At 37.2% G+C, this 14,364-nt stretch overlaps 3 protein-coding genes across 3 annotated transcripts; all 3 read left to right on the top strand.

The window, feature by feature from the left end:
* Positions 1-7,264: 7,264 nt before the first annotated feature.
* Positions 7,265-9,888, top strand: LOC108826046 (UDP-glucose 4-epimerase 5). The gene is made up of 9 exons (XM_018599420.2): positions 7,265-7,599; positions 8,171-8,220; positions 8,333-8,468; positions 8,560-8,661; positions 8,761-8,988; positions 9,095-9,173; positions 9,264-9,346; positions 9,455-9,546; positions 9,624-9,888. The coding sequence occupies exons 1-9, from the start codon at positions 7,414-7,416 to the stop codon at positions 9,709-9,711; spliced, it is 1,044 nt and encodes a 347-aa protein (XP_018454922.1). The 5' UTR covers positions 7,265-7,413; the 3' UTR covers positions 9,712-9,888.
* Positions 9,889-10,114: 226 nt separating this feature from the next.
* On the top strand, positions 10,115-12,063 carry LOC108828492 (GDSL esterase/lipase At4g10955). The gene is made up of 4 exons (XM_018602205.2): positions 10,115-10,267; positions 10,568-10,662; positions 10,821-11,398; positions 11,530-12,063. Exons 2-4 carry the CDS (start codon positions 10,601-10,603, stop codon positions 11,955-11,957), a joined length of 1,068 nt encoding a protein of 355 aa, XP_018457707.1. The 5' UTR covers positions 10,115-10,267; positions 10,568-10,600; the 3' UTR covers positions 11,958-12,063.
* On the top strand, positions 11,847-14,224 carry LOC108828491 (GDSL esterase/lipase At5g08460). The gene is made up of 6 exons (XM_018602204.2): positions 11,847-11,982; positions 12,174-12,521; positions 12,622-12,749; positions 12,823-13,062; positions 13,305-13,560; positions 13,783-14,224. The coding sequence occupies exons 2-6, from the start codon at positions 12,179-12,181 to the stop codon at positions 14,004-14,006; spliced, it is 1,191 nt and encodes a 396-aa protein (XP_018457706.1). The 5' UTR covers positions 11,847-11,982; positions 12,174-12,178; the 3' UTR covers positions 14,007-14,224.
* The last annotated feature ends 140 nt before the right edge of the window (positions 14,225-14,364 follow it).

Below are 14,364 nucleotides of genomic sequence, written 5' to 3'. Positions count from 1 at the left end.
TATTCTCTGAGTATCCTGCATACAGATGATTCTTTGAGTAAAGTGGACATACAAGTGTGTCGATATGCACACCAGCATGTGTTCCAGCTGCTATAGCATGAGAGCAAGGTATTTTCTCCACTCCATAGACACCACAATCACACTTTACATGTTCCAAATCAACCACACAGTCTATTGTGCCACCTTTGACAAAGAAACGACATCCATCAATTGGTTCGACCGTCATCGTATCCGCTATCTCTGATCGAACAGCAAGCAAGTATTCAACACCCCGGCTATGTTCAGTTGGGAGACTCAAAGCATCTTGTCTCCTTTTCCAATACCATTTTCCTAACTTCTGCCTTATGAACTCCAGCAGGAACGGAATCGGAAATCCTCTTGCTCGCTTCAGTGCGGAATTAATAGATTCAGCGATGTTGCTTGTTTTTATGTTGAACCTGTTCCCCTTACAATAAACCCTTGACCATAGCCTGGCGTCGGCCTTCTCCAAATACGTTGCAAGTTCCGGGTTTGCACTCCGTATCTCAGCCATGTACCGGTCAAAATCGTAAACCGTGTGCGCATAAGCAGCCCCTTTCACCAAGTACATGAGATGTTTCCCTTTAAACTTTTTGACAATGTTATCTTGAAGGTGATAGTAACATATTCCTCGGGTTGCCCAAGGAAACACCTTCTCACACGCACTTTTAATGGCCGCGTGCCGGTCAGAGACTATCACCAGAGGCTTGTCATGAGATATACAACTAGCCAATTTTGTGAAAAACCATTCCCAAGAAGGTTCATCTTCAGCATCCACGATCCCAAAAGCCAATGGGAATATCTGAAAATTGCCATCTTGTGCGGCTGCAACTAACATAACACCTCCATACTTTCCACTTAGGTGAGTTCCATCCACCACAATGACCCTTCTCTGATACTTAAAACCTTTGATAGAAGCTCCAAAAGAGAGAAATAGATACTTAAATCTTTTCTTAGAATCAAGTTCTATAGCCGTGATAGAATCAGGATTTGCAATGGAGATTTGCTCGAGATATGAAGGCAGACGCGAATACCCTTCTTCTGCTGATCCTCTCACCAATTTTTGTGCATATAACAGTGCTCTGTATGAAGTGGTGTAATCAAGCGTCATGCCAAACATGTTCTTCATTGCATCAGTGATATGCTGTGGAGTTATCCCGTCAATGATCCCAACACGATCAATGAAAAGACTACCAACATACTTTGGAGTACAGTGTTTCCGCTGAGCGATTCGGTCTCCAATTGAGCATAAATGTTTTTCCACATACTTTGTTACCCAAAACGTGCTTGGCCCATGTTTCACACTCGCTCTGATCTTCCATCCACAACCGCTAACCCGACATATTGCCACAAGGAGAGTTTTTGTTGATTTGTATATTCTGAAAGAAAATTTACCCCTCACTGCTGTCAACCGCAGCTCTGAAAGCAGTGCATCCTTGCTAACAAAACTCTGGTTGACATAGATGCTGGTACAATCCGATTTTCCTCCTTCAATAGCATTTGTCTTAGCATATGTCTTTTCAATTTCTTCAAAACAAATATTATCATCATCTTCCTCGTCCTCATCTAGAACCTTTCCATAAAGACTGTAATCCCCACCATTCTGATCCGTTTCACCAACAATAGTGTTATCAGCATCCTCCTCCCCATTTTCCTCCTCCCCATTTTCCTCCTCCCCATCTTGATTTTCATCTTCAACAGACTCATTATCACCAACATCTTCAGAACATTCATCAGCTTCATCATTATCACCAACATCTTCTTCCCATTCACCAGCTTCATTATTATCACCAACATCTTCTTCCCATTCACCAGCTTCTTCTCTTTTCTCTGAAACCGTTTCCACCTTGCTGCGGCTTGATACACAAAGACATACTCTATGCGTTTTGAGTATCTCGAGCAAGTTTCGAACTTGTCTATCACTTGTAACATGAATGGGAGGACTGCCTGGAGTCATCATCATTTCTGCTGGTAATGAGTAACTAATCACCACAGTCACTGATCTCATGTCCAGGTTATAATCTTCTTGAGTCATTGCAACAAGTTCAGCATGTGTTGAATCTTCATTCAATAAAAACAATCTTGCTCCTTTGAGATCATCAACCACAAAATCCCAACGGAAATCTCTCAACAACCATTGTCCATACACTGCATGTAACTTAAAAATCATCTGCAAATATTCAAAATAAAACACATTAGTAAACATAGAGAAAATGAAGAAGTTCAATAAACATTATCGCAGACGACTTATAATTAAGTCGTCCAGAAGACTTAAAGGTAAGTCGTCTAAAGAGGTCACTTTTGCAATTGAAAATTAAAAGGGACGACTTAATTCTAAGTCGTCCGGCTTTGTTTGTTAAAAAAAAATTTCAGACGACTTATATATAAGTCGTCTACGAGAAACGGGCTAGTTTTGCATTTGACCGAATCGTGTCAGATCTTTGACTATTTCTGGACGACTTATAATTCAGTCGTCTCTGGAAAGTAAAAATTTCAATATTTTATTCAAACTAGACGACTTACATGTAAGTCGTCCTAGGTTAGTTTTGTAATTGAAAAATAAAACTTGAAATTTAACTTTCTCCAGACGACTTAACTAAAAGTCGTCCAGCTAGACGACTTAATTTAAGGTCGTCCGGGATAAGCAAGGTTTGACCAGAAAATTGGGAAAATTCTGGACGACTTTGCTTTCCCCGGACGACTTTAAATTAAGTCTTCTGACGGGACGACTTTATATTATGTCGTCTGGTAAAAGTTAAATTATGAAGTTTTATTTTTCAACTACAAAACTAACCTAAGACGACTTACACGTAAGTCGTCTAGTTTAATAAAATATTGAAATTTTAACTTTCCCAGAGACGACTGAATTATAAGTCGTCCAGAAATAGTCAAAGATCTGACACGATTCGGTCAAATGCAAAACTAGCCTGTTTCTCATAGACGACTTATATAAGTCGTCTGGAGTTTTTATTTTCAACAAACAAAGCTGGACGACTTAGTTTAAGTCGTCCGTTTGACCAGAAGACTCAGCAGTAAGTCTTCTACATACAGAAGACTTACAAGTAAGTCTTCTACGCGAACAGATTTTGAAAAAAATTCAAATTCGTACCTTAAACTAGGTGAGATGACTTCGTTTGCACACAGGGTCTTCTCCAACCACCCAGAACCTCAAACGAAAGCAACCGTAAGTCAAAACGAAAGAAATATGGCTCTGTCAACCATCGCCCATATTTTGAATCAAAAGCTTGAGTTTTTTGGATGAATATGGAGAGAAAGTGAAAGAAATGTTGTTTTTAGTTCATAACAATTGAAACAGAGAGAGTGTTAAGAGATTTACGTGCATTAAAGGGCATTAAAAGCTCCAAACAGTTCGTACAAGGTTGTTCCCACTATTCATGGCAGTGGCAATATTGTAAATACTTGAAGAAAATGTGGTTGAGACAGTAAAGAAGCCATTTTCGAAAAAAAAAAAAGGTTAATGGCATTTTCGTAGATAAAATGCAGATGTGGGGTTAAAAACTCAAAAAAAAATGAGTCAAAAGAAAAAGTTAGTTTTGTGTTTGACTTCAAGTTTTGAGTCACTTTTGCAATAAGCCCTTAAAAAAATTGCTTTCTATATTTTACCGGCGTTTAGGTAACCTCAGTTGTCTCTACGTGTTCCTGGTTAGAGAAGTAAATAACTTTACACTAGATTTTTTATCCACGTTAAAACGTAGATTATGTTTCTTTTTATATAAAACCGATAAATAAAATAATACAAATTATAGGAAAAATCACATTAAAGCTATTAGGGTTGGAAAAAATATTTGAACCCAAAGAAGCGAACAGAAACCAAGCCAAAAAATTAGACCAAACTCGAACTAAAATTGGTAAAATATCTGAATGGATCCAAAATTTTGGTATATGAAGAATAAGATCTGAACCCCAACAATACCAAACCTGAACAATACCGAAATATTTCAGGCATCCGAATACACCTAAATTAAAATTCTATACTTGAATAGATTTTTTTTGTATTTTATATGTTCAATTCCAAAAAATATAAATTTAACATAATGTGATTGTTTTATTTATTATTTATGCATATTTTTTTGAAGTTTTTGTATATTTTGAAGCTATTTTAACATTTTAAATATGCATGTTTTTCAGATCCGAGTCTGAATTCAGAATTAATTAGCAGGTTTATTTTTTCAGAAGACTTCCGAAGGAAAAGTCTGCTATGGAAACTGCCAAACCTGGTAAGATTTTAGTTTTCACAATTTTTTTGTGTTTTTGTGTGTTAACTCAAAATAAAGTTATAGGTTCAAATTAATGTGATTATTTTATTATCATAGCTTAAATTCTTGGTTTATCTTTCTTTATATAAAGTAAGATACATTTTATTATAGTTGTTTTTCTTATTTAAGCTTAAAAGTTTTATTGTTTAAAAAATCCTTTGGTTGAAATCATTTTAAACATATATAGATATGTAATTTTTTTTAGTATATCATACTTCATAGCAGACTTCTCGGGAGACTTCACGAGCAGACTTCTTGAGCAGACTTCTCAAGAAAATTTCTCGAAAGACATCTAACACTTCACGCAAATTAAGTGGAAAATTAAAATTTAAACATAAGACTTAATTTCAAGTGAATTTGACTGTGAATTATAAGACTTCTAGAGAAGTCTTCTAAAAGAAGACCAATTTGCGATTAAATATTACTTAAAATTTTAGTTCTCTCTTATGGTTAACAGACTCTTGTGTAATAGTTTATATAATACTATAAATAATATATCCACTTTATTTCTTATTTATTAAAAAAATTGTGTAATGCTTAATTTATTAATTCAAGTTTTTGTAATCATAAACTATTGTCTTCATTGTAAAAATTTTATTTTGTTAATATTAAGGTTGTGCAACTTAAAATGGAGGCTTGTAATTATATAATATTCAACATATAATAAACATAACGATAAGTTCATAACACTAGATATGGATAGATATAATACTTTGAAGTTGTGTAAATCTCATGAAAATTAAAAGGTATATCTTATGTTCATAGAAGACACATTAAACCATATGACTTGATACTTCGAAGTTATTTAAAACTTTTGAAAGTTAAAAACATATTTCGGTTTGACCAGAATCTCATAATAAATGTTGTATTTGTAAAGGCAAGCAAGAGCCTAGACGATTTCCACACATCGAAGAAAGAAAGTGAATTTTTTGTCTGATTACAATGGGAACTAAGATAGCCCTAGCTCGTCTTTTGCCTAGAGAAAGTTTAGAATCAATATCCATCTATCTGCTCCTACGCTGCTTCTCCTTCTGCTGGATGAGTGAGCAAACTCTGTCGTTGGGGCGGATGGCGGCTTCATGCACATATTCTGTTGTGATGGGGACTCTGTTCTCCATTTACCAAGGAATAAGAGATTGGTAGAAGCGGGCTCCATGGAATGTAGATGAGAAGCGAGCAGACTTGTGTGAGAAGCTAAGAACCTAACAGTCACCTTCAATTTATCGTCAGTTCTCTCTCTTAACCTTCTTTATGGTCTGATCCTAAAAGCTAGAGGAACACACTAGTAGAAGTTACGTCTTAGTTCAGTAGCTTTCTTTCAATTTCGAGATGAGGAGCGTAGCCTATCTTCTGTTTCTCTCTGCGCGTAGGAACCACTTTCTTTCTGAAGAGATGGGCGTGATCGTCTTTGGAATAGGCATAAGCGACGTTCTATTAAATAAATTAATAGAAGGGCAAAACATACTATTCATTAGTTGAACCGGTTTCTCTTGGATAAGAACATAGTCCAGAAAGAAGGCAGAGTTAACTACTAAGACGAGAGAAGTCGGAAATAGTGCAAGTGAGGGAATTCGCTCTGCTACTACTAGGTCGAAGCAAAGAAGGTTAAGAGTGAATAAGTAGTTCCGAGGGATTTAGGCTCCGTCTGCTCTCAAGCCAGCTCCTAACTCTCGGTCTTCTGGCGAACAAACTTACCGGATCCAAGTGATTGAAACACAAGACCCTTTTCCACTTCGGTGACGACATACATAAGGTTTGACGAGCATTCTCTTGTGTTAGAATGATGTTGGGACTATAGAAACTGTCGCGAAACAAATCTGAAAAAAATATCATTCTTAGGTCCAGTAAAATTCATGTTTAGTTTTTCCAAATACAAATAACTTTTTAATGAAAGCTATATCCACTCGTTCTTAACCAAGAATCATGAATTTTGGGTAACTCTAATACGCTTATTTAAAATAAAAAAATTAGGATTTTAGAATGAAATGAGAGAGAAAATGAAAGAAAGATTGTTTGTATGTGTAAAAAATAAGAATATGAAAATTTAGATGTTGATATTATTGGCATTTAGAGCTTGAAATTGATTATTCATGGTTGTTAATCTATTGATCATAATACAAACTTGTAAATAAAAGAGGAATAAGAGGATGATATAATAAAACAATCATTTTCGAAAAGAAAAAAAATAATAGCATTTTCGTGAATAATTTAAATTTCTAGGGTGAATAGAACAAATGAAATATCCAAAAATGTTTTTTTTTTTCATTTGATTTCAAGTTTAGATCATATTTGCAATACTCTCAAGATTAATTTGTTATATAAAACTAATATTAAATACTAAACTAAAATCAAACAGTTACAAAATATAATTTATCACATAACTGTTATCAAGTTAAATTTTATCTAAATCTAAAAATATTAAATATTTTAAAATACCCATTTTAAAGCATCTTACATTGTGAAACAGAAAAAATATTTATCAACTCAGTATTTTACAACTTGCTTTGAGTAACTAAATTAACAATGTCAATATATGTTATGGTATAGATACTTAATTGGGAATTATTTTATAGTAACTAACGTTTTGTAACGCAATTTTACGAATAAATTTTCTTTATTAAAACAATTCCACAGTTTTGCTCCATTTCGCTATTCAGCCCCCGTTAATATTGTCTGGCTGACTAGTAGATAAAGCTTAATTTAACATCTCCTTGAGCTTAATTAAGACGATGTTTTTAGGGAAGATCTGATGACTGAAACAGTTGTATTATCCCAACATGGCAACATCCATACCAGATACTCTTCTATTTTCCCTTAAATTCTGCGTTTTAATAAGGCTGTTATTTTCCTGTTTACCTGTCAAAATAAATAAAACAAATAAGGGTAAGTTTATTATTAAACTTCTATGTTCAAATCAAAACTTCCATGTTTAGTGAAATCACGTAACCTACACCGTTATCAAAACCCTTCTTCGCTGGATCACAAACAAACAAAACAGCCGAACAATCCTATAAAACCATTTCTCTTAAATCCTTTACAACACACAATAAAGTTTTTGCCAAAAGAAAAACAAACAATAAAAGTTTTTTTTTTAATCTTTCGCTAAGTCTCGTGAACGATGGTGTCTAAGAACGTTTTGGTAACCGGCGGTGCTGGATATATCGGAAGTCACACCGTGCTTCAACTGCTCACCGGCGGTTACTCCGCTGTAGTTGTCGATAACCTCGACAATTCCTCCGCCGTTTCGCTCCAGCGCGTGAAGAAACTCGCCGCAGAACACGGCGAACGCCTCTCCTTCCACCAGGTTCGGTGAATCTCATTTTTTTTCTAGGGACTATGTAACGTGTGACTCAATAATTTCTAATAATTTAGGGTTTCAACGAAATTTGGATTGTCGTTTGACTTGTTAAACATCTATTTGACTATACTAAAGGAGGCGGTTTCTTTTATTTATTTTAATGTTCTTTAAGCATAAATTCTCGGAATAAAATGATCTATTTTCGAAGATTATTTGATATTGCAGAGATCTAACTAATTTTGTTATTTTGTTATTTATTTCACTAATTATCAGCAATTTTAATGATATTATTTGCCATTGATGTTTCTAAATATAATATATCAAAATCTTATATATTTTTGAAGCAAATAAAATTACGTTTATAGAGAAAATTAATGATTTAGGAATAAATTTGTCAGTGCCATGTGGAAGAGTAAAATAATATTATCTTTGTACTTGGCCAATGTTCTGAATGTTCTGTTCTGTCTGAAACTGGATTGCCATTTGTTGAATTTGATTGTTTTGTTTCATTAGCATAAGAAATCTTTTGGATCAAGAATTCTTTAAACTTCATTGTTTTCTTTTTATTTTATTGTAGGTTGATCTCAGGGATAGACCTGTCCTTGAGAAGATCTTCTCAGAAACAAAGTATGATAAGATTTTCTATCTTTTTCATTTTATCACCAACAATGATTTTGGTTTATGCATATGATTGGGTTTTAAGTTTTATTGATGAACGTGGAATTATTTCTATGTACAGGTTTGATGCAGTGATACACTTTGCTGGACTTAAAGCAGTCGGTGAGAGTGTAGACAAGCCTTTGCTGTATTATAATAACAATCTTGCTGGGACTATTACGCTTTTGGAAGTTATGGCTCAACACAACTGCAAAAATGTATGATTTTGTCCTACCATATGTCTTCTCGTTTGAGACCATTTCTCTATATTTTTTGTTTAATCTTTTCATTACTACTATGTTTTTCCAGCTTGTGTTTTCATCATCAGCAACTGTGTATGGCTCACCAAAAGAAGTTCCTTGCACAGAGGAGTTTCCAATCTCAGCATTGAACCCATACGGACGAACAAAGGTGGACTATTTTCTTTTAACCAAAACCCACTTGAATTTTCAGGTTAATTAAGTGAATCTTAAGTTATGGATCTTTTTTTGTTTGTTTGGTTTACTGTAGCTATTCATTGAGGAGATCTGTCGTGATGTATATGGCTCTGACCCGGAATGGAAGATCGTATTGCTTAGGTATTTCAACCCTGTTGGTGCACATCCTAGTGGTGACATTGGTGAAGATCCTCGGGGTATTCCAAACAATCTCATGCCTTTTGTACAGCAAGTCGCTGTTGGAAGGAGACCTCATCTCACTGTCTATGGAAGTGACTACAACACAACAGATGGAACAGGGGTATGCATGTCTATCATTTTATGTTTGTTTTTTTCATAGAAAGTGAAGAGTTTCTTTACATTTTGATCTCATATTCTCTCTTTTTTTATTTGTTTGTTTTGCTCAGGTTAGAGATTACATTCATGTAATGGATTTAGCTGATGGACACATAGCCGCTCTCCGCAAGCTAGAGGATTGCAAAATCGGTATGATGATATTAACAACTCCTTTTTGTTTCTCTTTTCCACTGTGAATCATACTCAAATCTGTAACTCTCTGTGTGTATTATATTTTAGGTTGTGAAGTGTACAATCTTGGAACTGGAAATGGAACATCTGTTCTTGAAATGGTTGATGCCTTTGAAAAAGCGTCTGGGAAGGTAAAAAAAAAAGACAATGATGCTTTCTTTTGTTCTTGGATTCTTGATCATGTTTTTGTGTCCTGTTTATGCTCAAGTTTGGAACTTGTTTTTTTTTCATCCTTTCAGAAAATCCCTCTGGTGACTGCTGGACGTCGTCCGGGAGATGCTGAAGTTGTCTATGCATCAACGGAGAGAGCAGAAAGCGAATTGAATTGGAAGTAAGTTTCATTTATTTAGTCATTCATATTCATGAGACTTGAAAGAAGTCTCTTATTGGGTTTGTAACAATGCGCAGAGCCAAATACGGGATTGAGGAGATGTGCAGGGACTCGTGGAACTGGACTAGTAATAATCCTTATGGATATGATTCCTCTGATGCCTGAAGATTTCTCATTAACCCTCGTTATTCTTCTTTTCTTTTTAACTTATTTGTCTACCTATACCATGTCCATGTGTTAAACACTCACAGGAAAAAAAGCTGATTTAAAGAAAATATTGAAGTTGCGTTGTATATTATTATCATTTTAATAATAATAATAATAATAATCATATCTTTACTGTTTCAAGTGATCAATTTGTTAATTTAGTCGGCGTAATTTGTCTTTCCTGATCTAAAAAAACTATGAACAAAGAAACAAAAGTCTTGTTCATTGTAACGGAGTCCAAAGAGAGGGAAGCTACAAATAAACAAAATCAAGTTTGTTACCAACCTACAAAGCAAATGTTTATGTTTATACGGCAAAAAAGTATCTTGAAGCAGTTGCGACTTACGACGTCGTTTTCGAGTCGATATCACAGAGAGTTGAAATGTCCCTTTCTGAGGCTTTGAAGTCTGAGCCTCCCCCACAAGACTCTCTTTCGCCATTAACTCCTTTTTATAAACATCATCACAACGCTGTGACACTAAACGAAACTCCAGATCTGAATCCGCCTCTCAAGGTTCGTCAAGTTTCAACTCATACCCTTTTTTCTTATCTGTGATTGGATATTGGATAATATCGTTTCCTTAGATCGAACTTGTGTTTGGGGTTTCTCTGTTATTTCCTAGGGATAACACATTGCTAATAGAAAAAAAACATATTTTTTGAAAATGTTTATCAGTTTAGTTGAATTACATTATCGTATTACGATTAGGGTTCTTCAGGATACGAGACTGAGATTTTACACATGACTTCTTTATGTTCAACTGTGACTGAATATAACCGACACTTGCTGTTCTAATGTCTCACCCTTCCCCAGATTAGAGTTACAGTGTAGGAGGAAGGAGTAACAATGATTTGCGAGAGAGATGATTTCAGCCTCACTGGTCCATTACACTTAACATCGGTAGATTGGTCTGTATCTCTCTCTCTCTCTCCTCTTATATTTTTTTGGTTATAAAAACTAATTATTTTCGTTCATGTAAGAGTTAGATACTATTTTGGCACCATTGGTTTATGGCTAAACCCTGATTTAACATTAAGATGGTTGTTCTTTCGTCTTGATTCTGCAGGGCTAATGAACACCATAGGCGATCTGTAGCTGCCTCTTTGGTCCAAGGAATCTATGTAGCGGAGCGTGACCGTCAGCTACAAAGGGAAGGTCCCGACCTAGCTCTATCTCCACTATGGTCTGAGTTTTTCCATTTCCGCCTCATTCGCAAGCTCGTAGACGACGCTGACTTCTCCATATTCGGAGGAATCTACGAGTACAGACCGTCTTCTAATACTACCGTCAAGTCCCAAGAACTTAGTCCTCGTTTCGTGATTGCGTTCAGAGGAACCGTTAACAAAGCCGATTCCATCTCCCGCGACATCGAGCTAGACATCCACATCATTAAAAACGGTCTGCACACTACCACACGGTTTGAGATAGCTATGCAAGCTGTGAGAAACATGGTGGCTTCGGTTGGTTGTTCGAATGTCTGGCTCGCTGGTCATTCTCTTGGTGCTTCCATGGCTTTGCTCGCCGGGAAAACAGTCGCTAGAACCGGTGTTCTTCCCGAGTGTTTCGCCTTTAATCCGCCTTTCTTGTCTCCTCCTATCGAAAAAATCAAAGATAAGAGGATCAAACACGGGATACGTATCGCAGGTAAAGTACCTTATAGTCTTCCAAACGAGTCAGATAGACCGGAAAAATCCAAAATAACCATACTGTACCAAAACCGGTTAGCGGGAATGTCCACGTTTTGCATATTAACTTTATATCATTTAATGGTACAGGTAGTGTGATCACGGCTGGACTTGCTCTAGCCAAAAAAGCCACCCAACAAGTCAGCCAAAACCACCACCGTGCATTACCAGCACCACCCGACCCGTTTGCCGCCTTGTCCGACTGGTTTCCACGGCTTTACGTCAATCCCGGGGACCACTTGTGCTCGGAGTTTATCGGTTACTTCGAGCACCGAAACAAGATGGAGGAAATAGGAGCCGGTTTTGTAGAGAGGTTAGCTACACAGCACTCGTTGGGCGGTTTGGTGATGGATGTTGTGAGCGGAGGAAAGAACACTGAAGCACCGGTTCATCTGATTCCCACGGCGGTTTTAACTGTTAACAAGAGTTCTTCGAGAGATTTTAGAGAAGCTCATGGGATTCACCAGTGGTGGAGGGAGGACAAGATATTCGAGACCAAAATCTACCAGTACAAGTGATTGATAAATTAAATCGGGTTAACCGGTATGTATGTTAAACCAATACTTGGTCTTTTGCTTATCTTCTTTCCGGTTTAGCCGGTTCAATGTATCGCAGTCCTTTTATTATATAAATAAATAAAAATCTCTCGTCGTCTCGATCTTGTAAGCTGATTTAACACGACGACGTTTTCTTTGTCTTGCTAACCCCCACTCGCACTTTCCCGCTCTCGCCAGAGAGAATGTCGATCAAACTCCTCCTTCTCGTTTTCTCTGCTCTGATACTCTTCACGAGACCTAAAGTGATCGTGGATCATCACTCATCTTCAAGGATCTCTCCGTTCCCGTCCAAATCTTATCCGATTCCTCCGTTCCCGTCGCTCACGGCCCAGTCCCCGGTGGCGGAGTCGTCTTTCCCTCGTGTACCGGCGTTGTTCGTGTTCGGAGATTCCTCTGTAGACTGTGGAACCAATAACTTTCTTGGGACCTTGGCGAGAGCGGATCGGCTTCCGTACGGCAGGGATTTCGATACGCATCAGCCGACGGGGAGGTTTAGCAATGGCAGGATCCCCGTTGATTTTCTAGGTTAATATCGCTTTCTTTGTATCAAGAATCATCTGCTCTTTAGTTGATTAGTTAGACTGAATCATTAGTTTTGTGTGTTGATTGCGAATCATGTGAACAGCGAATCGTCTAGGCTTACCATTCGTTCCTAGCTATCTTGGACAATCTGGGGCCGTGAAAGGCATGTTTCAAGGCGTTAACTATGCATCAGCCGGTGCAGGGATCATCTTGTCTAGTGGATCCGAATTAGTAATACTCTAAAAAATTCTCAAAATTTCAAGTCTTTTTCGAGTTCACTTGAGAATGAATCCCTTCTTTGCAGGGCCAGCGTGTTTCATTTGCCATGCAGGTTGAGCAGTTTGTGGATACCTTCCAGCAGATGATACTGAGCATTGGGGAGGAAGCTTCAGATCGTCTTGTCTCCAACTCGGTTTTCTACATTTCGATTGGAGTGAATGATTACATACATTTCTACATCAGAAACATCTCCAGTGTTCAGAGTCTCTATTCTCCTTGGCTTTTTAATCAGTTCTTGGCTTCCAATATGAAACAGGAGCTCAAGGTTAGACTTCGTTTCTATGTTTGGTGGTGATAGTTTGTAGCAACAGATAAGTATGATTCGCTTGTAAAAAAGATCAAACCACAACGCTTGTTCTGTTTTGGATCTCTGAATGGTATCTGAAGCTCTTGAAGCTGAATATTGAGAGCCTAAGATCATTTGAGTTATGAATACTTTCGTCTTTATTGGGTTATATATCATCCTTTGATCTCACTAAGAAGTGAAGTATTCTGTTTGTTTCTCAGACCTTGTACAATGTCAAAGTGAGGAGGATGGTGGTGATGGGGTTGCCACCGATTGGCTGTGCACCGTACTACCTCTGGAAATACAGGAGCAAGAACGGAGAATGTGCAGAAGACGTGAACAATATGATCATGGAATCCAACTTCGTCATGAGGTACACTGTAGATCAGCTTAACCGTGAGCTTCCAGGCGCATCTGTTATATACTGCGATGTCTTCCAAAGCGCAATGGACATCCTCAAGAACCACCAGCTCTACGGTAAGCAACAACTACAATACTCACTTCAGACAAAGATTTTGCTTTCGTAACAAGATAACCTTATGATCGATCCCATTATCTTGGGAACTCTCTAGATTGTATATATATACTGCGAGCTTTCTAAGAGTTGCCTAATATAGAGTTTTCTCATGACCCTGGAGCCCTTGTGAAAAAGACTTCTCAGAGGTTTGGTTTAATCTTAATTGTGTGTTTTGTTGTCAGGTTTTAATGAGACGACGGAGGCGTGTTGTGGGCTAGGGAGGTACAAGGGATGGCTTCCGTGCATCTCGCCGGAGATGGCTTGCTCTGACGCCTCGGGACATCTTTGGTGGGACCAGTTTCATCCTACAGACGCCGTGAACGCCATCCTCGCGGACAATGTATGGAATGGTCGCCATGTGGACATGTGTTACCCAACAAACCTTGAAGCGATGCTTCATGCTTAAGTCAACGGAGGAGTTAAAGCAATTTGCACATAAAAGAACATATTTGTCTTTTGTCACATAGTTTATCATATATTTTTCGTTTAGGGGAAAAACACTGTGGGGGTCTTCCTGACTTAAAATGAAAGTACGGGATTGAAAAGGAAATAGTAAAAAAGATCTTGGATTCAAGTAAACTTTGATAAGTCTTTTTTTGGTAAACTTTGATAAGTTTTGCAACAGTTTATTGGTAGGTTTACGTAAATTGCCCTTATTAAACAGAAAGTGAAAACGGCTTGTTCATGCCCACCTATGAGTCACAAGAAAATTGGTACCTAAACTTTTATGGCGTGCTAAATCCTTCTCTAACTAAAAAGTAATT

This window comes from Raphanus sativus, chromosome 9 (genome assembly GCF_000801105.2).
Source record: "Raphanus sativus cultivar WK10039 chromosome 9, ASM80110v3, whole genome shotgun sequence".
Taxonomy (NCBI): domain Eukaryota; kingdom Viridiplantae; phylum Streptophyta; class Magnoliopsida; order Brassicales; family Brassicaceae; genus Raphanus; species Raphanus sativus.
This window is presented reverse-complemented; position numbering and strand designations above follow the sequence as displayed.

Excerpts from the sequence above, each read along its gene's own strand:
- LOC108828491 (XM_018602204.2), top strand. The coding sequence starts at position 12,179 with ATGTCGATCAAACTCCTCCTTCTCGTTTTCTCTGCTCTGATACTCTTC. Across the intron at positions 12,522-12,621 it reads GATCCCCGTTGATTTTCTAG|CGAATCGTCTAGGCTTACCA; the intron begins GTTAATATCGCT and ends TCATGTGAACAG. Across the intron at positions 12,750-12,822 it reads TGTCTAGTGGATCCGAATTA|GGCCAGCGTGTTTCATTTGC; the intron begins GTAATACTCTAA and ends CCTTCTTTGCAG.
- LOC108826046 (XM_018599420.2), top strand. The coding sequence starts at position 7,414 with ATGGTGTCTAAGAACGTTTTGGTAACCGGCGGTGCTGGATATATCGGA. Across the intron at positions 8,469-8,559 it reads CTCAACACAACTGCAAAAAT|CTTGTGTTTTCATCATCAGC; the intron begins GTATGATTTTGT and ends ATGTTTTTCCAG. Across the intron at positions 8,989-9,094 it reads ACACAACAGATGGAACAGGG|GTTAGAGATTACATTCATGT; the intron begins GTATGCATGTCT and ends TGTTTTGCTCAG.
- LOC108828492 (XM_018602205.2), top strand. The coding sequence starts at position 10,601 with ATGATTTGCGAGAGAGATGATTTCAGCCTCACTGGTCCATTACACTTA. Across the intron at positions 10,663-10,820 it reads CACTTAACATCGGTAGATTG|GGCTAATGAACACCATAGGC; the intron begins GTCTGTATCTCT and ends TTGATTCTGCAG. Across the intron at positions 11,399-11,529 it reads ACACGGGATACGTATCGCAG|GTAGTGTGATCACGGCTGGA; the intron begins GTAAAGTACCTT and ends TTAATGGTACAG.